At 42.1% G+C, this 24,556-nt stretch overlaps 3 protein-coding genes across 4 annotated transcripts; 2 read left to right on the top strand and 1 right to left on the bottom strand.

The window, feature by feature from the left end:
- Positions 1 to 77: 77 nt before the first annotated feature.
- On the top strand, positions 78 to 4,115 carry comtb (catechol-O-methyltransferase b). Of its 2 annotated transcripts, none has more exons than XM_088309335.1 (6): positions 78 to 488; positions 1,375 to 1,550; positions 2,486 to 2,603; positions 2,959 to 3,071; positions 3,143 to 3,274; positions 3,354 to 4,115. In XM_088309335.1, the coding sequence occupies exons 2-6, from the start codon at positions 1,383 to 1,385 to the stop codon at positions 3,531 to 3,533; spliced, it is 711 nt and encodes a 236-aa protein (XP_088165461.1). In that variant the 5' UTR covers positions 78 to 488; positions 1,375 to 1,382; the 3' UTR covers positions 3,534 to 4,115. The 2 variants fall into 2 exon arrangements, with proteins under 2 accessions (XP_088165461.1, XP_088165460.1); XM_088309334.1 differs by having other exon boundaries at positions 300 to 488; positions 2,878 to 3,071.
- A 1,279-nt stretch (positions 4,116 to 5,394) lies between these two features.
- Positions 5,395 to 18,385, top strand: grm6b (glutamate receptor, metabotropic 6b). The gene is made up of 11 exons (XM_088309253.1): positions 5,395 to 5,788; positions 6,859 to 7,436; positions 10,510 to 10,726; positions 11,031 to 11,166; positions 11,924 to 12,078; positions 12,447 to 12,587; positions 12,665 to 12,865; positions 13,397 to 13,536; positions 13,987 to 14,610; positions 14,693 to 15,004; positions 17,160 to 18,385. The coding sequence occupies exons 2-11, from the start codon at positions 6,918 to 6,920 to the stop codon at positions 17,397 to 17,399; spliced, it is 2,685 nt and encodes an 894-aa protein (XP_088165379.1). The 5' UTR covers positions 5,395 to 5,788; positions 6,859 to 6,917; the 3' UTR covers positions 17,400 to 18,385.
- A 2,324-nt stretch (positions 18,386 to 20,709) lies between these two features.
- traip (TRAF-interacting protein) lies at positions 20,710 to 24,556 on the bottom strand. Its single transcript, XM_088309257.1, has 15 exons — positions 24,132 to 24,556; positions 23,994 to 24,051; positions 23,827 to 23,910; positions 23,712 to 23,751; positions 23,522 to 23,649; positions 23,332 to 23,426; positions 23,102 to 23,215; positions 22,422 to 22,509; positions 22,238 to 22,327; positions 22,076 to 22,164; positions 21,825 to 21,980; positions 21,693 to 21,738; positions 21,509 to 21,613; positions 21,358 to 21,408; positions 20,710 to 21,152 (listed from the first exon to the last, which is right to left on the bottom strand). The coding sequence occupies exons 1-15, from the start codon at positions 24,227 to 24,229 to the stop codon at positions 21,033 to 21,035; spliced, it is 1,362 nt and encodes a 453-aa protein (XP_088165383.1). The 5' UTR covers positions 24,230 to 24,556; the 3' UTR covers positions 20,710 to 21,032.

The following is a 24,556-nucleotide window of genomic DNA, read 5'->3' as shown; positions in this document are numbered from 1 at the left end:
CCCCCTCTCAGGCTGTTTGCTTATTCATGACTGTCCCATTGGATTTGCACAGAATGACCAAACTCAAGTTTTTTTTTTTTTTTTTACAATTTGAAAAAAAGTGTTTTATAGTTTTTTTTTATATATGTAGAACGTCCAAAAAGTGACACAAGACCAGTTCTTTAATACACTTTTAAATGGCTGACATTTTCTATAATAACAACAACAACAACAAAAAAAAACAATACTGTTCACTAAGCCTATAACCTAATAAATCCGTTTATGCTGAGGAGGAGGAGCCAAGTGTGACTTTGTGTGTGGGTTGGACCACCCCACCGAAAGGCTCTTTGGTGCATTCCTTGCATACTCACATGGACCTGCGCTCATTGATGGAGGTGAACGGAAGCAAAGCGAAGTGTTCAATGTGATCGCAAGCTGATGCAGACGCGTCTCGGTCTTACTGACGTGTGCAAGTTTTGCCTCCGGCGGTGACGATTACATCCTCAAACGTGAGTATCATTTTCTGTTGGCTTAAACGGGGAGAGTTTTTGCATCCGACAGGTGTGTACCTTTGTTATGTAGTGAACATCACGGCCGGGTTTTGGTACTGACTATGCATTCACTGACATATGACATCCTGTTGTACTGTTCAGCCTTGTGCACGTACCAAAAGAAAAAAAAAACAGCAGAACATATGTTGTCAATTTCTGTTCTTGACTTGCATCTTTTGTGTAAGATGTTTCAAGTCACCCTCTTATGTTTATGCATGCATGTGATGTCAAGTTCCATTTCTTCTTTTTTCCTTGCACATGACAAGGAGGCAATGCACAAGTAAAGGTTAAAGTCCCAGTCGACTGCCTTTTTGTGACACAGCTCCTAACCCGCAGCCGGTTGCCATGCAACTCAAACTGCAAATCAAAAGGAATTAGCTCAACCGTGGATGCTCTTTCATAGTTGCATCACTGTGGTAAGGTAGCGACTGTTGCCTGCCATATTTGCACTACGTTGTGACAAAAGGTGCTATATGCATGGATTTGTGATGGTGCTTGTCCCCCCCCCACCGTTCCTCCTCCCTTTTTCATCCTTATCGCCAGGTTTCTTATGACGCTCGAAGCATGCTGTGGGCACGCTCTTCTTATTGCACTTGATATTAAATGATATTCATCACATTGTGTGTGGCAGAAAGATATTAAAAGAGACAAGAGCTTCACTGCATAGTAAACACCCATCTCATTAGCCTCGTACAAATGGAGCGCTGGGGTGAAAAGGAGGTATGAGAGCTTCTATTTATCTCCATGCAAATGTGTGATGAGGGCACGGTGTGCTGGTTTGATTTCGCTTAAATATAATAAGACTCAACATCGCCTAAATGACCTTTCTTCTTTCTCCCTGTAGGTTGCAGGATGTGGTGGGTTGTTGGTTACGTCACTGGAGGAGCAGTTCTACTCTATGTTCTGTATAAATGGGTGATCCCCGGCGCTGTGCAGTATCATGGAGGCCTGGCGCTCATTTGGCATGATGTGATTGTTGAGTGGATACTGGACACGCTGACCCAGTCCACACGTCCTCAGGTGCGACTTCACGGGACAGCCTCAAAGTAGAGAAATGCGCCAAATCCAACTGGACTTGTTCTGGTTGTCCGAGTAGAGGTTTCGCCAGTTTGTGCATTTTATTTTATTTCTTTTAGGATGATACCGATTCCAATAATTGGCAGGAAAAACATTCTGATAACCAACTAATTGCATGATTATTTAAAAATATATAAAATAAAAAAACTACTTTTTTAGTCCCTTAAAAATTAGAACAACCAATATAAAAATTACAAGCAGAAATTTTATTTGTTTTACAGTACTTACATCCTTGAGTAGTTCTTTAACATAGAGGAATTTTCAAGTTCAAAAATATATCCCCCCCCTCAAAAAAACAGCATAAAGTAATGAATTGAGGCCATGCATGATTTATGCACGTAGTCCTTTAAATCACGTTGAATCACAAATTAAATCACATTATTTTCTTTGCCATAAAGTGACGACTTCAAAATAAAACCAGAGACATCTATCGTTTCAAATCTTTGTCCAATTACTATAAAAGTCAAAGCTGAATTGGCTTTTGAACGTTAATTACGAAGATAAAAACTGTTAATTAATCAAAAGTTATAATTGAAAGTATTAAAAGGCCTATTAAAGTGGAAGTGGAAATTAACGGAACACATTATACACAAATGAATTGTATAACTCTTGGATGGACCAGCCTTTGTCTCAAAGTGTGACATTGGCGGAAGTGTACCACTCCGTTACTTTTTTTTCATCCACCTTGCCTCCCTTCTTCGTAGTTCCCGACGGAACAAGAGAAAGAAGGAACAAAAGCGCTTATGACACGTACCCATCTCCCACATAGAATGCTCCTTTGAAAAGTGCAAATTAGTATTTCAAATTTCACATCAAAACAAATGGCCGGGGAGTAAATTCAAATTAGACCTATCCGCGCTGTTTCCATTTTATTTCAGAGGCTCCTGGCTGCAGTACATAAAAAGGCCACAAGGGGGAACCCTCGCAGCGTGGTCAAAGCCATTGATGAATTCTGCAACCGCAACGAGTGGGCCATGAATGTAGGCAACGAGAAAGGTAGCGATAAAACCTTGACTACATGGCTCAGAAATGGAAAAACTACACCCACATTCTGTAATTAAGTGGAAGTAAAACACTGTGTAATTACAAAAAAAGCTGACACTTGACACTTACAAAAGGTACTCAATTACAACTAATGACGTATTCATGCTTAGTTTCTTTCCAATACTGGTGACTGTTTACATGCTCATATACAAGTGCTCTCTTATCTTACTCAGTGATACAATATTATATATTTTATGTGTGTGTGTGTTTTACATGTTTGCCAAAGGTTGCATTCTTGACTCTGTGGTGTCTGAGGTCAATCCAGTTTGTATGCTTGAGCTGGGCACTTATTGCGGCTACTCCACAGTCCGTATCGCCAGTTTGCTGCCACCTCACGCCAAGCTCATCACACTCGAATTTAATCCCGACTATGCCGCTATCGCTCGGCAAGTCATCGCATGGGCAGGAGTTGGTGATAAGGTAAAAGTTTCTGGATTTAAATCAACAAAAAGAGACATTTGGGTTACGTGTATGTGTGTTTCTTTCTGTAGGTTCAGTTAGTTGAAGGAGAATCTGGTGAGTGGATCCCAAAACTGAAGGAGCAGTTTGGAGTGAAAACATTTGACTTGGTTTTCTTGGATCACTGGAAGAACCGTTACCTTCTCGACACCAAACTGATGGAGGCAGGTCATTTTCTACTGACGCCGTTTTGATTTCAGCACCCTGACACCATGACACCAACTTTGACACCTGTTTCATCAGGAGTGCGGCCTCCTTCGGAAAGGGAGCATCCTGCTGGCCGATAACGTCGTCTGCCCTGGCACGCCTGACTACCTGGCGTACATTCGGAACAGCCCGCGGTATAAAAGCCAGTACTTCAAATCTCACTTGGAGTATACAAAAGCGGAGGATGGCCTGGAGAAGTCGATCTTCTTGGGGTAGTTTTTGACGACAAAATTCTTATGAGCGTTAAGTGGCGTCCTTGGTTGAGGAGGGAGTTTGTGCCGTTAATACCAGAGTAGGCCATAATATAATAATAATAATAATAATAAACAGTAATTATGGTAGTACATGAGCATGTATTTTTATGCCATGTTGTAGATCAGCGATCTTCAAAGTACAACTAGAGCAGTGCTTCTCAATTATTTTCTGTTACGCCCCCCCCTAGCAAGAAGAAAATAATGGGCACAATGGCAAGGAGAGCGCTACTGCCAACTACTGGAGTGGACGTGCAATTACACTTTATTGGAGTACGTCAGAAAAAAGCATGTTCCCCAGGTTCACACACGCCCCCCTAAGCATCTTAAAATCTATCTTTTGTTCAGAATGTGCTACAGAACGTAGATTTGTAAGTGAGCCTTCTTGTGCGTGGGTGTCACGACGTTTTCTTACGCCGCTGCTCTAACTCGTTCATAGCACGCGTTAGTTACGTCGAATCAGTACGCTGTATCTCTGGACCTTCGATGTTCTGGAATGACTGAACAGCAGCTTTTGTAATAGAAACTAACAATAAACATTCCACAAAATGTATGCAAAACGTGTGTGATTTCTTTGTAACCAGAGACGCTGAGAGTTGAGTTATAAACCAGTTGAGGAGTGACATCAAATTCATAAAAAATCCACCAAAAAAAATGATCCAGTTCGAAGCAACGGCTGAGATCAATACAGCGGAACTGATTGTTACCATCCTAAACCTTTAAAAAAATCTGCTTTCCCACTGCTAATATTAAAAAAATAAATAAATAAATAAAATCTCCCTAAAACAAACCAAACGTTCGCTCACTTTTGAAAAATGTAGCCAGTTAATTGGAACAGAAGCAGACGTCAAGAAAAGCAATTATCTGAGACGATCAAGCAGGCATTTTGGCAAAAGACTAATGAATTAGCCCGAGCCTCCTAAAATGGACATTATGCGGGGTCATAAAGCACGATGCTAATAAATGCCACCCTCCTCCCATAAAATAATTACATTCCACCGTCATAAGCATTTCTCAGTGAGGTTGCTCGAGTCACGTTTCATTCCGGATTTAAAAAATAGTCAGCAGAGGGTTCGATTCCCACTGTTCTCATATTTATGAATGAATACGTCATATTACGCCAGCTGTCTATCCTGCGTCGGCCACTTGGGCCTCTGGTTTCGAGTGACTTTCTGCCCCCAAATTGTCTCATCGCCAGACACAAGACACTCCTTCTGTTGTGCCAGCTTGGCGGAAACGGCCATGGCAAATTGGCAAATGCGAAAATCTGGATCCGCCCGCATTAGCGCTGATGTGCTTTCTATGAAAATGTTGCCCAAAGTGGAATGCATATATATGATGCCAATTTTTTTTGGGGGGGGGGGTGATCACTTTCAAAAATTCCACTGTGGCCCGTATCAACATGCTTTTTTTTCCCCCACTGTGCTTTTATTGACAGGTAAGTGAAAGAAAGACAGCGAATGTGTGTGTGTGTGTCTGTGTGTGTGTGTTTGTGTGAAAGCGCATGAATCAAATCACTCATCTAATCTCTCAAAGTGACCGAGGTCCATCGCAGTGGGGGTGGAGAGAGTTCTCTATTTGGTTCAGCTAGAAAAGGGGGGGGAAAAAATGCGCTAGTCCACCTCGTGGCTTCTTCACAGACGCCTGCATGATAATCCCAATCTGTGGCCATTAGTGCGCCCAGAGACTGAGTGAGCGAGGAGAGGGTTCAGCAGAGCGAGTGAGCTGAATAGAGGAGGAGGAGGAGGGGGAGGGGGAGGAGGAGGGGGAGGAGGAGGAGGAGGGGGAGGAGGAGGGGGAGGGTGGAGCACGCGGGCAGGGATGCGCACAGAAGGAAAAGAACGAGCGAGAGCGTGAGAGAGCTTTTAAGGGATTTGGCAGTGATTTGTAGAATCTCACTGCATTGATATTGCACTTCTCCACCACCCCTTCACCTCCCCCTGCCCCTCACTTTTCCTCGACTCTGCCATGATATCTAAAAGCTAAAAAAATATATATATATATATATGAGGGCTTCATTTTGGGTTTGATGCATCACAATTAGAAGTTTTGAGGGTTCTTTTTTTTTTTGGGCGAGCGAGATGGTCAAGGATCTACCTTTGGTGTGGAGAGGAAAGCCTTGCCTCTGAGATTGAAAGCCACTTTGAAGCAAAACATGGATACGAACGCGTGTGAGGGATAAAATCGACACTGGTCCAGAAGGTGGTGAAGAATGGGCAGGTGAGTGAACCCCCCCCCCCCCCCCCATTTCTTTGCATGTGTTGTAAAAGTGTCACATGACTGCTCCATTGCACACACCCAAGTGGAAAATATCTTCTTAGATTAAATCCTTTATACTTAAGCACAAGATACACATTACTGTTAGGTCAGGTGATGTCATACAATATATGTAAATGTCAATATTCTTATAAGCTAGAAATCAAATGTTCAAAAGTGCTGTAAAGTTATTTTCCTCGTGAGTATTTTGGATCTGTAGTTTCCAAGCATGCAATGCAGAAATATTTCAGTAGCCGTTTTCCGTCCTGCAAAATGTATAATGTTTACGATGATTTGCTGACGATGAAAGCATCCTCTATTCACTTGTGTGGGGGGGCCAAGTTGCACATCGGTTTATGTCCTTACAGATATTTGGAAAATAGTGATTAATAGTACATGTTACAACTTTATTTATTTTTTTAATTTAAAAAAAAAAAAGCATGTTCTGCATTCATTGCTTAAATTTACTTCAAAAAAAAATAATTAGCCTAACTGATAAAGTTGCATTTCCTCGCCACACACATACAGGCACAAGGAGACATTTCATTAGGTACACCCACCACAATTAAAAACAGTGAGCGCTTCATTTGAAAACAAACATTCCCAACGAATATTAATAAAAAGTGAGATAAGTATAGTTTTTTTGGAAGAGTACATAGCTCAGGTGTACGTCATGAAAGAAAATCGCTGTGTGCTAAACTAGCTTTACTAAAATAAAATTGTGACATACATTATTATTATCTCTCTGGCAGAGTCAATGCAAATAAAAAAACAAAATTAGGATGCCACTCTGATAGCATCAGAGAAACTAAAGACATGTCCAGAGAATGTATTTACACACACAGTACTTTTATATCTTAAATCAAGTGGACTTTACACCCCTGTAAAGAAATGATGAACTATAATCCATTGGCGACAACTAAACACGCACAAGTGCTGGAGTCAGACATTGTAAAAAGTATAAATTACGGAGGATGTGGCGCGGATGAGATGATGACCGGAACTTCAAGTCTTCTCTGTGAATCACCCTGCAGGTGTCAAAGGTAGAAAAAGGGGAGGTGTGGTGCTCCAAGTACCTGTGGTGGCCAGCATCATGACATCACAAGGCCCCTCCTCCCATCACTGCAGCTGGCGCCGAAAATTGTGCGGACTGCTGTGGATGCTCTTGGTGGGGACTCTTCCGGGTTTGCGGGCCCAACAGGGCACCCAGCCTCAGTCTCTGAAAATTGAGGGCGACATCACCCTGGGGGGGCTGTTCCCAGTACACTCCCGAGGGCCGGTGGGCGTGCCCTGCGGAGACATTAAAAGGGAAAAGGGAATCCATCGCTTGGAAGCCATGTTGTACGCTGTGGACCAGATCAACAGTGACCCGGATCTGCTGCCCAACATCACTCTGGGAGCCCGAATACTGGACACCTGCTCCAGAGATACTTACGCGCTGGAGCAGTCGCTCACTTTTGTCCAAGCCCTCATTCAAAAGGACACGTCCGACGTGCGCTGCTCCAACGGAGAGCCTCCAATCATCCCTAAACCAGAGAGAGTGGTTGGTGTCATCGGGGCTTCTGGCAGCTCCGTATCCATCATGGTGGCCAACGTGCTTAGGCTGTTTTCGGTAAGCTCTCTTCCACCGACTCTCCAACTTTATTATAATAAAATGTTCGGAACAAGCTATCATGGGCCACCTAAAATGACACGAAGGAGCCAGATGGGCCAGTGATAGTCTTCAATTCCCGATTTTGCCTAACATTCGGCTAATTAGGCAAGCCAAGACAAGGGGATTCAGCTTTATTTATATAGCGCATTTCATACACAAGACAACTGAATGTACCTTACATACTTACAGAACAAAATTGCAACGAAACATATAAAGGCAGAAAAATAACCCCAACCCAAAAAAAGAAAAATTGACGACATTTAAAATCAAGGTAGAGAAAAAAAAGTAGTTTGCTAAATTTACGAAAAGAACGTTGAGCACAAGAATATGATTTTATAATAATAATAATAATAATAATAATCATGATAATAATAATAATTATTATTCTTATGATTATTCTTCTTATTATTATTATTATTCAAGCTTTTACAGTTGAGGCTAAGTAAGGTCTGATAGCAGCTTATTATGTGTGTGCAGCATAACAGCTAAAAACTGATGCACCATGTTTTCTTTGAACTCTGGACTCCCTAATTTATCCCTGTCTGCTGACGGCATTTGAAGTGAACATCAAATTGACATTGACGTTGCCATTCATGAATAATCAGTGCCCAAGATTTGCTCCGTTTCAAATCGTTTCGCAAGCCCTCATGTAGAGAACGCATCAAATCCATTTTTGCTGGCGTGTTGAGCGTCAACCTGTACAGTTGTGGTCGACCACCACGGGCAAATCTGTTCTGTATCATTTCAATTTTTGTAAAGACGATTGACCTGTGATGATTACACTACTCATAGCCATGTTAGGACACAGAGAGTCTAAATCCCACATGTTGTCATCGAATTACCGCCTCGCTAAAGCTGCAAATCTACAAATACCTCAAGATAAATAAAAAAAAAAACAATTTCAAAGCAGCAGAGAGTGTGAGAGGCATGAAAGGGTGAAGTATATTTCTTCTCCTTCCCGGGGGCGACTTGCATTCTTTATGACGAGGATGCTCCCTGGGAGCCAAGGAGCAGCAGCTTGCATACAAGGCAGATGTTAACTACAGAATTTTAGATCCCAACCTCCACTAAGCCCCTCTCAGCAGCTCAGGATCCTGGGCTGAAAATAGAGCATCAGGCCAGAGGATGACATTGGCTCCAGGATAACAGCAACTTGTGGCCTCGCCGGAGAGGAGTAGATTTAGCTAAATGGTGTGTTTCGGCCTACTGTCCATATGTGCTGCACTCTCCACTGCACATGCTTCTGCACTCACATACACCGTTCGGTACACTCAACATCTGCTCTTAGACAGAGGAGGAGCCGTCTCGACCAATACACTCTCGGCATTCCGGCGAGCGGACTTGCCTCGCGGGAAGTAGTCTGCGGTCCGAGTAGAAACGGGTGCGTCGCCATTTTTGTGCAGGGGTAATGGTCTAGGTCATTGGTTCTCAAATGGGGGTACTAGTAACCCTAGAGGTACTTGAAGGAACTGCAGGGGGTGCGCCAGATTTTAAATAAAACAAACAAATGTGCAAAAATCCTTACAAAAATATTGAATTAAAATTATAAGGTCATAAAAGTAATTTTATGTTCAGGTGTCATTTTTTTTTTTAAAAACCCAGATTCCCCAACCTAGAATGGTTTGACCCACCATCACGTGGCACCTCTCGTTACCTTTCAATCACTTGAAGCGAGAGTTAAATGGTGGCTGAAAAAAACATTTCACTGAAAAAAAGTTTGAGAACCACTGGTCTCGGTCACGGTTTGAGAATTTGGTAGACGTGCTTCCACATCACAGGGGCGGTCCTGCAAATTTGCTGACATGAAGTAGTACGGATTTTAGACTCGGGAAAAATAGGGCTAAATCTGTGTGCAGGAAACGAGTTAACAAGCTCCTCATATTTGGAGTGGGCATTTTTAAACAAACAACGCCACACTAATTTTTTTTTTCAAAGACTGAACGATGGAGAAGATATTGAAAAGAAAAGGAACAGCTCATGATCCAAAGCATACCACATCACAGGCGTTTTTGGATGATAACTGCTGACAGAAGTTTCCGAAGATGAATTTTGTCGGCAAGGAATTTGGAGTCCATATGGCCAAAGTGCTCGAAGACTTTCTATTTGCGGGGAGCAGTCCTGGTCAAAGTGGTTGGATTAAAGTAAATTTGATCTTGACGGGGTTAAACGCAAAGCGCCAAACTGCACTCCAGAATTAAATATATTGTATGGCTTACAACTGAGAAATGCTAACCTTTTTCTAGTCCCTCTGTGTTTAACGTAATTTGACTAAAACCCCTCTAATCCTTCCAGATAATCTGTGAAATGGTTCTCCCGCTCCTCTCTTCTTCTCCCTTCTCCACCCCTTGTGTCTACCTTTCTCTCTTTCTCTCGCCAGAGGGTCCGCCGTTAAGCCACACGTAGGGACCGGCATTAGCTGGGTCAACGTTGAAACGATCCAGATCAACTATGTCATCAAAGACGTAGTACACCTCTGAATTAATCTTCTCATCTAGTTTCCCCTTCAAACAAATACTTTTCCGACCACCATTTCACGGTGACGCCATAACCTCAACGCAAACCGGGGCGGATCACTTTGCAAAGTTGTCTCCTTTCTGAGAATTACGGAGAGATGAATGCTGTCAATGATAGTCCACTTTTGGGACGTTAATCTCCTCGCATTGTGTCAAGCCTCAGTATAAACGTCACAAGCATTTACGGAGCGAATAATTTGATTTCATCCTGATTTGAGCAGGTAAAATCCTCAGTAGGAGCGAAAATATTTTACAAGAGCGGTAAGTTTGCTGCTGGTTTGCCATTAAAAAAAATATAACTGGGTTTTGTTAGGTGGAGTTCAGCCAGCCTGAATTTATTAAAAAAATATAAATAAATAAATAAATGGAAAAGAAAATATATATATGTATATATATATATATACAATAAAAGTGGTTCTGAGATTGAGCCCTGGGGTATCCCTTTTAAAAACCAGATCACACCACCACTTCATTTGTCTTCCACTTTTCACTAGCATTCATCCATCTGTGTGTTTCAGATCCCCCAAATCAGCTACGCCTCCACTGCGCCAGAGCTGAGCGACAATAGTCGATATGAGTTCTTTTCCCGCGTGGTACCTCCTGATTCTTACCAGGCTCAGGCTATGGTGGACATCGTTAAAGCCATGGGCTGGAACTACGTCTCAACACTAGCATCAGAAGGCAACTACGGCGAGAGCGGAGTTGACGCTTTCCTCCAGATATCCAGAGAAGCAGGTTTTTTTTTTTTTCTGAGTCTGCACTGCAGTCACATTAATATTAATTTAATATCCAGCAAACGGAGTACAGCCTCCAGCTCCTCAGACGTTGCCAGGGTTCACGATACCTGATATCACTAAGTGCACGCACACACGCGGCTTGAAAAATAATTCACATCTTTTCGCCGGCCGTTCAGCACAAGTTGCCAACCATTTTGAATATCAAATACTGTATCTTCAAAACATCGCTTTAGAGACTGTTTTATCAATTAGATAAAATAACAAAAATAATATTTCTAACATATTGTTTATGTGAAACACAGGGGGGCTGTGTATTGCGCAGTCCATAAAAATCCCTCGAGAGCCCAGACCGGGGGAGTTTGAAAAGATCATCAAGAGACTGATGGAGACGTCGAACGCTCGCGGGGTCATCATTTTCGCCAATGAGGACGACATCAAGTGAGTGCCGGATGCTTGTTATAATCAAAAAATGTTTTTTTAACTGTGACATGCAGGCAAAAAATGTTGCAAAAAATATTTTTTTTTCCATTTTTTTTTTTACTTCATTGGGCGTTACAATATATTTTTTTAAATGACAAAATTGAAAATGCATGTTTTTCACAGGACAGCGACAATATGCATTTCAAAGAAATGGTGTGAAAGATGCAACAGTTTCAGCAACGAAAGAGTCAAATACTTGCCACGCCCCCCCCCCAAAAAAAGAAGAAAAAACAAAGTGGAAAACAACAATTTTAAACACTTAAAAAAATTGTGGAGTACCATTATCATTCAGAGAAAAATGCAAAATAATTGGAATTGGAGAAAAATGTAATTCTCAGTAAAAGAATCATGTGAGGAGAAACAATAATGTCAGAAACAAAGCTCTGCACAAAAGAAGGATTTGGACTTTGGACTCCATTATCCGGATAATAATTTTAATGAACATTGACGCAATTACTCATAATTTATCTTAATTAAATCTTTCCTTTTTTCTGGACCATTGTCTCTCTGATGAATTCAGATTGCAGAGTAATGGGCACATCAGGGTGAGAAGTGTGGCGGATAAATTGATTGCAAAATATTCCAGCCCATTTCTTGGAGCAAAGCAACATATTTGCGTACTTTTCATGCATCCAGCCCGGTCTGTCTTTGTCCTATGAACCGAGGAATGGCATCTGATATTAAAAAAATAAATAAAAAATCTCTTTCCTTTCAGGCGAGTGTTGCAAGCTGCTAAAAAGGCCAATCTGACGGGCCACTTTCTATTTGTTGGCTCTGACAGCTGGGGGGCCAAGAACTCCCCCATCCAGGACCAGGAGGAGGTGGCGGAGGGTGCCGTCACCATCTTGCCAAAACGAGCCTCGATTGACGGTAGGTCAAACGGAGAAATTGAATAGCTACTGCGGGTGGTGGCGCTCGCCGCTAAATGGGACGAGCGGGATTTGTTCATGCTACTCATTTGGCTAGCTTGTGCGTTTAATATTAGCGTAATGCGACCAAGAAAATTAGCATCTTGACATGCGTCAACGGCAAGTTATTTATTTATTTATTTTTTTTTATATAAAATTTTTTTGTATTTATGCGGCCCGCCGCGGCCCGGTCCAAAATGGCCCGCAACCCGGTGGTTGGAGACCACTGCCATAAGCAACAAAGACAAAAAAAAAATGTATATTTTTGAGATGACTCCAAGTTTTCCATTTTTTTTTCATTTTTGTGAATTTTACAAAAATCGAATTCAGGATTTGACCAGTACTTCACGTCAAGATCTCTCGAAAACAACAGAAGAAACATTTGGTTTGCTGAATTTTGGGAGGACGACTTCAAGTGCAAACTAACACGGCCCGGCATCAAATATGAAGTCGACAGAAGAAAATGTACAGGTAAATTTGACATGGTAGAAGGAATTGAAGACTTCTGAAGATTGTTCTCCTCATGTGCCACGTCTGTGTTCTCGAAGGTGAGGAACGAATAAATCGAGACTCTCAGTACGAACAAGAGGGGAAGGTTCAGTTTGTCATCGATGCAGTCTACGCCATGGCTCACGCCTTACACAGCATGCACCTGGACTTGTGTCCCGGCTCGATGGGCGTTTGCGACAAGATGGACCCCGTGGAGGGACGGATGCTCCTCCAATACATTCGCTCTGTCAATTTTAACGGTACAATTTTCACACTGACTTTTTTTTGGGGGGAGAAATTTTAGTGGAAAAAAAAAAAAGTTCAAAGTAAATCAGCGGTCCTTGAGATTTTTCCGATAATGTATCGAGCGAGACTTGAACACAGTACATCCCTCTGGCTGGCTGCCTCCACGTTCTACGCTTTTCATCATCTTTCATAAAAAAGTCAGAGTTTTTCAAAAGGAAAAAGGTGTTCGGTGAAAGCATATTCACGGCTCGCTTCTTGCTGGATGACCTTGGCTTGTATGGAGGTTTTTTTTTTTTTGATTGTTCGCCTACAGGCGACTGAAAGGAACATCCAATCATGTAAGGGCAAAGTGTACTGAAAGACCATTCAAGTGCAGGACAGCCTTCACTATTGCACATCATGCACTTAGCTTTGACAGTAGGGCACAAGCGCCACATAAGCAAGCATTAGCTGTATTCAAAAGAATGTGGGTGGGTTTTTTTTTCTTACGAGTTTGTATGTTTTAGTCGTTTAAATGCTATTAAAAGACGCTTTCCATCCAACAGGAAGCGCAGGAACTGGTGTGATGTTCAACGAGAATGGAGACGCACCTGGTCGATATGACATCTTCCAGTACCAGCTTTCCAATGTCAGTACTCCGGGCTACAAGGACATTGGACAATGGACGAACCACCTTCGACTCAATGTAAATATTTGTTTTTCAATCAAAAGTTGCTTTTATTGATTAATGATTGGGGTTCGGGACTAGAAATCATTCCCATCAAGAATGTGCAATTCTAGATTGGATCAGCACCAAAATGCAGTGGCGGGCCGTGAAATCTGCCCGGCAACACAAGCTAGCTGTATTCTGAAAAAAACTTGCACGTCAAAATGCATTTCTGGGATGTAATATGAGATGCATGTGACGAAAAAAAAACGAAAAAAAAAAACAATATAGATATATATATATATTTTTATTTTTTTATTTTCCTGGTAGCTGTTATTCTGCTCAAAGTCAGTTACTCCTTTCCACAAAGATAATTGGCTTCTGTTTCAACCTTTAAAAGCAGTTGACTGTGAGCACAATTTGAGCTCCCTTCAAGGAATGCTGTTAGAACTCGACAGTAACAATACTATAACTGTACTTCTCTCTTAGCCAGAGGAGATGCGGTGGTCAGGCGGTGACCGCAAGATCCCAGATTCCGTGTGCAGCTTCCCGTGTGAGCCTGGTGAGAGGAAGAAGATGGTGAAGGGCGTTCCCTGCTGCTGGCACTGCGAGCTGTGCGATGGCTACCAATACCTTCTGGACGAGTTCAGCTGCGACATGTGCCCGTTCGACATGAGACCCATGAAAAACCGCACAGGGTGCCGGCCCACGCCCATCATCAAGTTGGAGTGGAGCTCTCCCTGGGCTATCATCCCCGTCTTCCTGGCAATCCTGGGCATCCTGGCCACCACGGGGGTCATCGGCACATTCGTCCGTTTCAACGACACGCCCATCGTTCGCGCCTCCGGCAGAGAGCTCAGCTACGTGCTGCTGACGGGCATCTTCCTCATTTACCTGATTACCTTCCTCATGATCGCTGAGCCCAGCGGGGCCGTTTGCGCCTTCCGCAGGCTGCTTCTGGGCCTCGGAATGTGCATCAGCTACGCTGCCATGTTGACCAAAACCAACCGGATCTACCGCATCTTTGAACAGGGCAAGAAATCGGTGACGCCGCCAAAGTTCATCAGTCCGACGTCTCAGCTCATTATCACCTTCATCCTTATCTCAGTGCAGGTAGATGCCGTAGCGTGCCGGTTTTCCCGCCATCCGACACGTTTAGCGAGGACTCAAACTAATGACGCCGCCTTCTCTCCAGGTACTTGGCGTCTTCATTTGGTTTGGCGTGGTGCCCCCGCACGCCATCATCGACTATGAAGAGCAGAAGCCTCCCAATCCCGAGTTTGCCCGAGGGGTTCTGAAGTGTGACATGTCCGATCTGTCCCTCATCCTGTGTCTGAGCTACAGTATCGTCCTAATGATCACCTGCACGGTGTACGCCATCAAGAGCAGAGGAGTTCCCGAGACCTTCAATGAGGCCAAGCCCATCGGCTTCACCATGTACACCACCTGCATCATCTGGTTGGCCTTTGTACCCATCTTCTTTGGCACGGCACAATCGACTGAGAAGGTAGTTTGCAAGCATTATTGGTCACTTCTGGGATGACAGGGATCATGCGCGTCATGATTCGGAGACAAGTGGAACAAAACACAGTGACAGCAGAAGAAAACTCCGCCCATATATAAGCCGCAGTAGCTCTAAAATAAAATACAAAAAAAAAAAAAAGCGTAACGTTGCTTCGTGTTGGAGAACTACAACAATCGTCACCCAAATTTTTGTGCGCATTCCTACTCATGCCCACAAAATGCTCAAAGTCGTTTCATGTTGGAAAACTATGACAAATCATGACCAAAATGCATTTGCACATTCCTCCTACCCACGCCTAATTCAACCTCTGAAAATATTAAAACGATCGCACCGATATTTTGGATTTTAGGGATGCCATTTTTTTTTTTACATTAATTTTATTCAAGCTTACATTAAGCATTTTAAACTTTCCGAAGTAGGCGCTACGCTACAATAAGGGTACCATTACACGAAGGCAATACAAATTGTTTCGAAATATGTACATGATGTCATTTTGAATAACTTACATGACATAGTACGAAACAGCGGAGAATTGTCCATCAACATTTTCATGGATGTATAGCGAAGCATTTGTAGCTTGTTCAAAGAAATCAGAAACTGCTTTTCACACGTGCACAAGTGGCCCAATGATGTGAAGACTGAACAAGTTGTTTTGACTATTTAAATTCTGATCCAAAAAATGTTCCAAAGTTCATAAATTAATTTTCACACCTAAAAAAAAAATGATAGAAAAATCCAAAATACACCACACACACGCCCCCCCCCCCCCCCACACACACACACACCGAGGCTACGCTTAATATAATGAAATCCTTTAAACGAGCCACGTGAAACCCGAGTCGGTTTTCTCGCTTCCTGTTTACTTCTCGTTACACTTACAAGCCGTCCTGCCTCCTTTTATTGAGAGGCAGAAATTTCTTTTTTCCTTGTGGGCAATTTCTATTGTCACAAAGAACACAACTAATGTGAACGTATTTGAAAAAAAAACCTGATTTGCTTTGACTAACAGATAGCTGCATTCTAAACCAGTGAGGCATAAACAATTAAAGCCCGTGGTGCTCTTAAAATCTTTTCACCTCCTCTAAATGGGAATAAAGAAGAGCCCTACGAAAAAGGGAGGACAGAAAGAAAATAGGTCAGATGAACTGGGAAATGGACACGAACCCACTTGATTCACAACCCATTCAATAAATCATCACTCAAAAAAAGAGGTCTAAATATAGACTTTTGTGTGTCCCATGAGAATATGATTTATCTTCCGTACATGTGCGAGATCATGTGCGGGCGGGTCTTCTACTTTCCGTCAGTATTCATATATGGAGGCACCTTTCACGATTTCTAAGGCAGTGCATCAGCTTGCCTTGGGCCATAAGCACATAAATCCAATCCATACATCACCACACTTTCAGAAGGGGGGGGGGTCACTGGATTGGCTTTTCATTTGAGCGAGAATGATAAAAAAAAATGGATGAGCTGATAAATAAAAAACATTCCGAACGGATATTAAACCAGAGATACTGCCGAAGACGTGCGCCCGGTAGCGTACAATTTATGACTTATCTAAGCCGCAAAATATATCTTATTTATGGCACATGTGTGTTTTTTATTTATAAGCAATACAGTTTGCTTGCATAATGAGTTCATAATTCATTGGTGTCAATCTCAGGGGGAGTCCACTTTCATTATTGGCGTTGGCTTTGCAAGAGCCACTGCGAGTTGATGTCGGTCAAAGCCCACTAATAACCTTTCCTGAATACTCCACATACACGCGTCATAAATCTCTGATCGAGTGTGGAATTGTGGGGGAGGGCACGTTGTGTGTGTGTGTGTGTGTGTGTTTGTGCTATCTAGTGCCATCTAGAGGAGTCAAAGATTATCACAAGTACTTCATGAAGCTTCATTTGTCCAGTATTACCTTTTTTGTGGAGGAGGAGGGGGGGGGGGGGGGGGGGTTCCGTACTGCTGTTTATGCCTATGCACTAAACTTGTAGCCAATAGAGAAGAGATATTTACGACTCTTGCATGAGAGTGGGTTAGTGATTCCCTTGCTGTCCAGTTCTTCAGTGTACCTAATGAAGTGTCCAGTAGTGCATGCACAGATTTTTGACTTTGCCCTCCCACTCCCTTCCTTTTCCAGATGTTCATCCAGACCACCACTCTGACAGTGTCCATGAGCCTGAGTGCCACAGTGTCACTGGGCATGCTCTACATCCCCAAAGTCTACGTGATCATCTTCCACCCGGAGCAGAACGTACAGAAGCGAAAGCGCAGCTTCAAAGCTGTGGTGCAAGCGGCCACCGTGTCCACGCACCTGTCACAGAAATCCAACGACAAACAGAACGGCGAGTCCAAGATTGAGCCGGACAGGTCACAGTAAAGGAGACTCAAATGAGACAACCGTGACATCACAAGCGCCCTTATACTGACACCATCAGCGAAAAGGAAGACAAGCAAGCATTTATCCGGCCGGTGTTCTTCCTCCTTTCCTTTTTAACGGTCACACCAGCAATGTTCCTGGGTTTCTGTCTTCGACACAACTTTTGAACTCTGGACTGAAGCACAAAAGGACATAGAAGAGCTCACGTTGATGAAGACGATAAAAGTAAAAGAACAACTGTTGCGTACATTCGCCCATGAGTAGTCGATAACTTATTGTGAAGGAATCTTACCGCGGCAAAAAGATGCTTGATTCGAACGTTTTAGGTTTGACCACACCACAGCAATTTGTTTGTATATGAATCACAAAAACGTGAAGAGTGATTTGGCTTTCGGTTAGTGACGGGAAAATGAAGCTTTAAATTTACTTCATGAACCAGCTGCTGTATTTTTTAGTCCTCTAGATGGCACTGTTGCTCTAATTAAAGGGTTTAAAAATGGCAATCCATGGGGTCCAAAAATACTACAACTGGTTCATAAAGCGGATTTGAAGCTTCATTTACCCATCACTACTTTCGGGTGAGATTTTAGGATGAATTTACACCCCCTCCCAAAAGAAAAACTTGAACGTGAACTTTGGCCTGGTACATGTGCACACATGGATTTTTCCAATCTTTTTTTTTTTTTTTTTAAATCTGTGACAAATACCACATTTGAAGAAAGAAAATCAGTTATTTTTTTCATGCCTTTCTATGATTCATAAAGTCTCTCTGTGTCTCTGTTGCAACCTGCTGATGAAACTCTCAGATCAGCGGCCGTTTTACTTTGAGAACATTCCTTTTTATGCCTCACAAACTTTGTTTTAAAAACCGTCTTAATATTTTCATAAATTGTTGAAATATTCTCGTGCTTCTTTAGATTTCAGAAAAAATGGTAATAATCACAATTGTTAGATGTGAAAATAAAACATTTTTTCTATACAGCCAATCTTAGTCGGACTTGTGAATTCAAATGTGAAAGATTCTCAGTTTTTTTGTTTTTTTTTAACATTCACCCTGAAATGTCACCCAAAAGCCAAAAAACATCATTTTGTGACTTTATCGCCGCTCACGAGTTATTGTTGCTTGTAAAGTTACCCTGGTAAATGCTGTCTAGGAAAAAGAATAAGCTGTCTGGTGACCTTTCATCCAAAGGAAGATGTAACCTACTGAGGAAATCTCATGGGGTTAATGACGAGGCATGTCATGATCTGGCTCCAAAAACACCGCATGGATTTTTGTGCTGTACCTATTAAGTGTTATATGTATTTATATTCATAGATGAGGTTAAAGGGGCCGGGGGACATTGCACTGAAAGTTGTTTGCAAAATGCACCAAACATTCGTCACTAAAAACTAGGAACGCATTCAACATTTCATTATGATTGTAACTCAGCTGGCGCGTTTTCACGGCATAAGTGGTCATGTATGATGAACCCGGAGCTGGGCACTTGACCCTTTTTTGACGGTCAGACGCACAGTTGGTAGAGACGCTTTTCAAGCGTTCTGAGGCAATTTTTCCCCATTGCGCTTAGTAGGTTGAGATGAACTTTTGGCTGCCTCGCAACCACATCATACGCTCGAGGGCCGGACTAAAATCCACCTCCCGTCTTGCTTAATCAAGCCCTTTTTTTCAATCGTGTCCTCCCTACCCCAAAAATGGGCATCCGCCCGGCTGTTCCACTGCAGTCGGCCAGCCTCCACCCGCAAAAACGAAATCAAGCCAGCCGCCACTCTTATTTTCAATACTGTGCAACACGGGGCATTACGGTAATGTGCCGAAAGCGCTTGTTGATGGCCACCTTCAAAATAAAAGCTGTGAAACTCAAGTATGCGCGTCAGTGGTTTTGATTTAAAATAATGTTATTAAACTTGTCTTTTCACCCAGGGGGAATGCAAACTGACTCAGAATTTCACCAAGAAATGTTATGAATTAAGATAGAAAGAAAAATCAATGTTAACTGTGCTCCAATGGCTGACATAACAACAAATTAAAAAAAATAATAATTCAAAATTAAGTTTTCGTTATCCCGCAACCAGACCAGTGCTGGGGAACACTAGATAACCCCAGGTATCCAACCAAAGTACTTTCATCAAAATTTGATGTGGCATTTCAAAATAAAAGGCATAGAAATATCAAAATTTGACCATGACACATGATTTTGAAAAATTAATTAAAAATAAAGTTTTCATTATCCCGCAACCAGACAAGCGCTAGGGTACACTAGGCCACCCCAGGTATCCAACCAAAGTAATTTAATCAAAATCTGATGTGGCATTTCAAAATAAAAGGAATGAGAAATAGCTAAATTTGACTTTTACACCCGATTTTGAAAATTCTTTAAAAATAAAGTTTTCGTTATCCCGCAACCAGACAAGCACTGGGGCACACTAGGCCACCCCAGGTATCCAACCAAGGTACTTTCATCAAAATCTGATGTGGCATTTCAAAATAAAAGGCCAAAGAAATCTCAGAATTTGACCGTAAGACCCGATTTAAAAAATTCATTAAAAATAAAGTTTTCGTTCTCCCGCAACCAGACTACTGCCGAGGCACACTAGGCCACCCAAGGTATCTAACCAAGGTACGTTCATCAAAATCTTATGTGGCATTTCAAAATAAAAGGCCAAAGAAATCTCAACATTTGACCGTTACGCTTGATTTAAAAAATTCATTAAAAATAAAGATCTCAACTTTCGGGTGTAACTGACAAATTTTGATATTTCTCATTCCTTTTATTTTGAAATGACACATCAGATTTCATTCAAAGTACTTTGGTTGGATACCCGGGGTGGCCTAGTGTGCCTCGGCAGTAGTCTGGTTGCGGGATAACGAAAACTCATTTTTTATGATTTTTCATAATCGGGTGTAAAGGTCTAACATTGATATTTCTCATGCCTTTTATTTTGAAATGCCACATCAGATTTGGATGAAAGTACCTTGGTTGGATACCTGGGGTGGCCTAGTTTGTCCCAGAACTTCTGCTTGCGGGATAACGAAAACTTTATTTTTAATGATTTTCGTAATCGGGTGTAACGGTCAAATTTTGAGATTTCTTTGGCCTTTTATTTTGAAATGCCACATCAGATTTGGATGAAAGTACCTTGGTTGGATACCTTGGGTGGCCTAGTGTGTCCCAGTGCTTGTCTGGTTCCGGGACAACGAAAACTTTATTTTTGTATAAAAGTTTACGCGATGCAGTGTCCTAAAAAAATGTTTATACCGCCCTCTGCTGGAGAAGGCAATATTGACGCACGGCCAAGAGCACACACGTTAATAAAAATATTCTTTATTCTTGAAGTTGGTTTACAGTTTGGTAAAACAAACGATACACGACAACACAGGCAATCTGAAACAAGTGCTAAAATGACCATGTTTCAAAATGTGAACTGAAAGCAGTTTGACAATAACCTTGATCAATCACATGAGCGCAGACACAATCACTAACACTGAACACCCACACTTGCACAAACAGAATGCAAAAAAAAAAAAAAGAGAGTGGGGGATCAGCCACATCATTGCTTTTTACATTTCTCATTGTTCATAAAGAGTCCCATTTTCGGATGAATGCGTCACACACTTCACATTGCATCCCGTCATGTGACTGGTCCCTCCAGGAAGCTGTCCAGCGTCTGGCGTGGTGCCGTCTTGAATGTAGGCCTGCTCACCTTTTTTCTTCGAGCTTTTATGAGTGGCCGAATCTCTGCCAATGGAGACTGTGAGGAAGGTTGAGTTAAGCAACATTGCCATTCACTTTACACTGGTCGTGGACATTTAACAAATTATCTATTGCTGCTTTTCCCTGACTTTGTCAAATGAAGATGGAAGAAGCAAAAAAAAAAAAAAAAAAGAGAAAAAAAAAGGCATGTTGCTAATATGAAGCTGGAAATTAGTCATTAGTTATTTAAGCAAAAAGGATACAGGTTGGATGAATTTGGTTCGTCCTCCTAATCCATCATAACCACTTTTCACCTGAAATTAGAAGCACGTTAATTTATGTAATAGTTAAAAAAAAAAAAAAAAAAAAAAGGAGATGAAGTCATTCAAAAGAAAACTGGCTTCAATTACTTACAGCTCCAAGCTTCCTCTCAGGGTCCAGCATGCTACCAAAAGCCTTTTTTCGGAAAAGGAGCGAGTTCCTCAAAAGAGGCTCCATGGCTGCACTCTCCTCTCGGGGCTAAAGAGATAAAACTCATGAGTGGAAAAAAAAACGTTCGGTTTGGAGGCAGACCTTGCGAAGCACCGCTTTAAGTTACCTTGCATAACGTTGAGGCCTTCTCAATTTGTTTGCAAACTAATGGCCTAAGAAAAGAGAAAAAAAATCAAGCAATTAGTTACAGACCAAATAACAACACACATGAACACGTGATTGCGCACAAAATACATACATTTGATGGTCCAAACGCATCTTCTTGGTTGGAATCTTTACGGGTCTCTTAGCCACGTCATCTGGCGTAGTTACATCATAGGTTAAGTTGAGGTCAATATCGTCGCCGTCTACAGGCGGGTGAAGGTGAGGCTGTTTCAGCTGTAATGGAGCAGGGCTGAAAGGACAGCGGGGCAAAACCAGATTAGCAGAAATTGCTCAAATTGAAATGTGCGGAGCAGCTCTGACATAGGTGGACTGCGGGGAATTTACCTCTCAAAGACGAACCGACTGAAAACCTCATTTGTCCTTGTCGGGGTGCTGAGAGATTTCTGAAGAAACTCCACCTTCTTCTTCAAACTCTATGGAAAGACACAAATGCGGGCCATTCTGCTGACACTCAAGTGCCAAGATAATTCAGTGGCCGCGTCTTACAGATATCTCTTTGTCAGCATTGGCGAGATCCGTTTGCAGAGACTTCATGTCCTCTTTTGTTTGATTGACTTCAACCGAGGCTTTTTGCAACTAAATGACACGCACAGAATGTTGCGTAAACATAAGCAAGAACAAGAACAACAACAAAAAAAAAAAAGATTATTGACTTGCTAATCGATGTAACCTTGCTGTTGGAGGTGAGCACGTCTCTCCTCAGCTTGTCACACACGTCGTTAGAAGACTTTAAGTTTCCTTTTAAGTTGTCATACTCTCTAAAGAAAATGTAGGCAAAGCAACAAATGTGTGTCAGACAGAAATTCTTTTCATGGAGATTTAGGTTGGATTTGACACTGTGTGGTTTAAGCGAATTTTTTTTTTTTTTTTTTACTTACAAGCAGCACAGTTCAATAGCGATGGGAAAATGAAGCTTCATGAAGCACTTGTGATATTTTTTACTCCACTCGATAATGCTCTTGGTTTAAAGATAGAGGCTAATGAATTAGAAATTTGTGACTGCATCTTTAAACCAAGAGTGTCATACAGGAGGGCAAAATTATCATAAGTGCTTCAGGAAGCTTCATTTTCCCATCACCATTGGAAAGCTTAAGGTTGGAATCAGGCATCTGCATCCTCCGAAGACTGCATTTTTTTCCTGCTACATGACGTCACTTCTGGCGCGACCTGACCCGCACAGGGATTACAAATTCTAGAACGATGATACCTCGTGTAACCTGCATGGACGACTGCATAAACCGTGAATTTAGACACCACGTGCGGCCGAGTCGCACCGGAAGTGAAATTCGGCCTTCGGAGGACCCAGCCTGTGAATTTAGACACAGCCATCACGTCTGAGTCGTTACGTACTTTTTGAGAGAGACACAGTAGATTGAGAGCTGCTCCACAGCAGCCTGACTCACACCCATGTCTGTAATCATGGACTCCACCTCAGCCCTTTGGCCCTGTAACAAAACAGCCATGCTGGGGACACACAAGCAGTGTAAGCACAGACTTTTGTGGTACAAAGGTAGCAGAACAATTACTTACACATTCGTGATAACGACAACCAAATTTGAGTTGAGTTTGAGTGCAATTACTTTTCAAAGGTTTTTATTTTGGTCCTCAGTCTCCGGGCTTCGTCCTTGGCAGTCTGAGCATCATCATGTCGAGTCTTCAGAAAGCTCATTTGCTTCTGTGAGGCAATATTTGCAATATTAAATTGTGGTTAGTGTGGGACAGACTTCGGAGAACAAAATTCATTTCAATGATGATGCACAGATTGCATACTCTGAGAGCAGAACATAGCACGTCCTTTTCCGAAATCTCTTTCCGCATTCTGTCCAAGTCTCTCCTCTGCGTGTCCACAGAGTCCTTTAATTCATCCACTGTTTTCTGTTTGTCCTGACAGTCTCGCTCTAAAAAAGGTCAAAGATCTGTTTAAATAACTGGGAAGCATTGTCTATTTTTTTAAGTTTACCTTTCAAGCTTAAAAGGGCCCTCAGCCTATGAAGATCGTTCTGAGAAAATGAAGCACACAGTGACGATATAAGTCAACATTTTAAGACAAATATTTAAATGTAATCTTCTGGTACCTCTGAGCTTTCTGGATCTGCTGAACGCGCTTCCTCTGAACCATTGTCAAAGAAGAGCTTGTGGATAATATGCCGGGTGCTGGCCTATGCACAGAAGATAACGGAGTTTAAGTTAAGATCAACATGTGAGAGAAACTAGTGTGTTGACAACGTGTTGCATAAATTACCTGCTTCCGACACTGGGGGCATGTTTTTATCGGGGCTGTTTTAAACCACCGAAGGAGGCTAGTGGGTAAAGAAAAATTATTTAAAAAAAGACAATATTAATAAAAAGGCCCAATTTTCATTGATTTTGTTGACATTACCATTCAGTGTGGAAAGTGTGTCCGCAATTGATAGCGGCAACATCTCTGGAGTGATCGAATAATTCCTGACAAATTGTGCAAAACGCGCGAATAGACATCTTAATTCCCAGGAGTTCGTCCTATTATGAAGGTTAACGCACATGCAGACTTCCCAAATATGCTAGCGAATGAACGGTTTAAACGTGAGCCACAGTTAGCTAACACCGACGTTTAGCGTCAACGGTTGGCGTGATCAGTGTCGGAATACATCCCAAAACGTTGTGTTACTGGATGGTCCGTTGCAAGAAACATATGCCGTAGGTTATCTTTAATGTGTAATTTGAATTAATTTCTGCTGAGTCTCAGCTAAACCGCAGTTAGCTCTGATAACGTTCGGCTCTTCTTGTCCATGTCCCCCCCCGCCTTTGATTCAAACATAATACTAG

The sequence above is a fragment of the Idiotropiscis lumnitzeri genome, chromosome 11 (assembly GCF_059441095.1).
Source record: "Idiotropiscis lumnitzeri isolate Australia: NSW breed Sydney's pygmy pipehorse chromosome 11, RoL_Ilum_1.0, whole genome shotgun sequence".
Lineage (NCBI taxonomy): Eukaryota > Metazoa > Chordata > Actinopteri > Syngnathiformes > Syngnathidae > Idiotropiscis > Idiotropiscis lumnitzeri.
Note: the sequence above shows the minus strand (reverse complement) of the source record. Positions and strands in the feature narration are given on the sequence as shown.

What these genes read in the sequence shown, in the direction of transcription:
- comtb (XM_088309334.1), top strand. Translation starts at nt 1,383, where the DNA reads ATGTGGTGGGTTGTTGGTTACGTCACTGGAGGAGCAGTTCTACTCTAT. An exon ending in GAATGTAGGCAACGAGAAAG is followed by an intron (nt 2,604 to 2,877) that starts GTAGCGATAAAA and finishes TGTTTGCCAAAG; the next exon opens with GTTGCATTCTTGACTCTGTG. An exon ending in TCGACACCAAACTGATGGAG is followed by an intron (nt 3,275 to 3,353) that starts GCAGGTCATTTT and finishes CTGTTTCATCAG; the next exon opens with GAGTGCGGCCTCCTTCGGAA.
- grm6b (XM_088309253.1), top strand. Translation starts at nt 6,918, where the DNA reads ATGACATCACAAGGCCCCTCCTCCCATCACTGCAGCTGGCGCCGAAAA. An exon ending in TCATCCTTATCTCAGTGCAG is followed by an intron (nt 14,611 to 14,692) that starts GTAGATGCCGTA and finishes CCTTCTCTCCAG; the next exon opens with GTACTTGGCGTCTTCATTTG. An exon ending in CGGCACAATCGACTGAGAAG is followed by an intron (nt 15,005 to 17,159) that starts GTAGTTTGCAAG and finishes TTCCTTTTCCAG; the next exon opens with ATGTTCATCCAGACCACCAC.
- traip (XM_088309257.1), bottom strand. Translation starts at nt 24,229, where the DNA reads ATGTCTATTCGCGCGTTTTGCACAATTTGTCAGGAATTATTCGATCAC. An exon ending in TGCTATGTTCTGCTCTCAGA is followed by an intron (nt 23,427 to 23,521) that starts GTATGCAATCTG and finishes ATTGCCTCACAG; the next exon opens with AAGCAAATGAGCTTTCTGAA. An exon ending in TACTGTGTCTCTCTCAAAAA is followed by an intron (nt 22,510 to 23,101) that starts GTACGTAACGAC and finishes CATTTTCTTTAG; the next exon opens with AGAGTATGACAACTTAAAAG.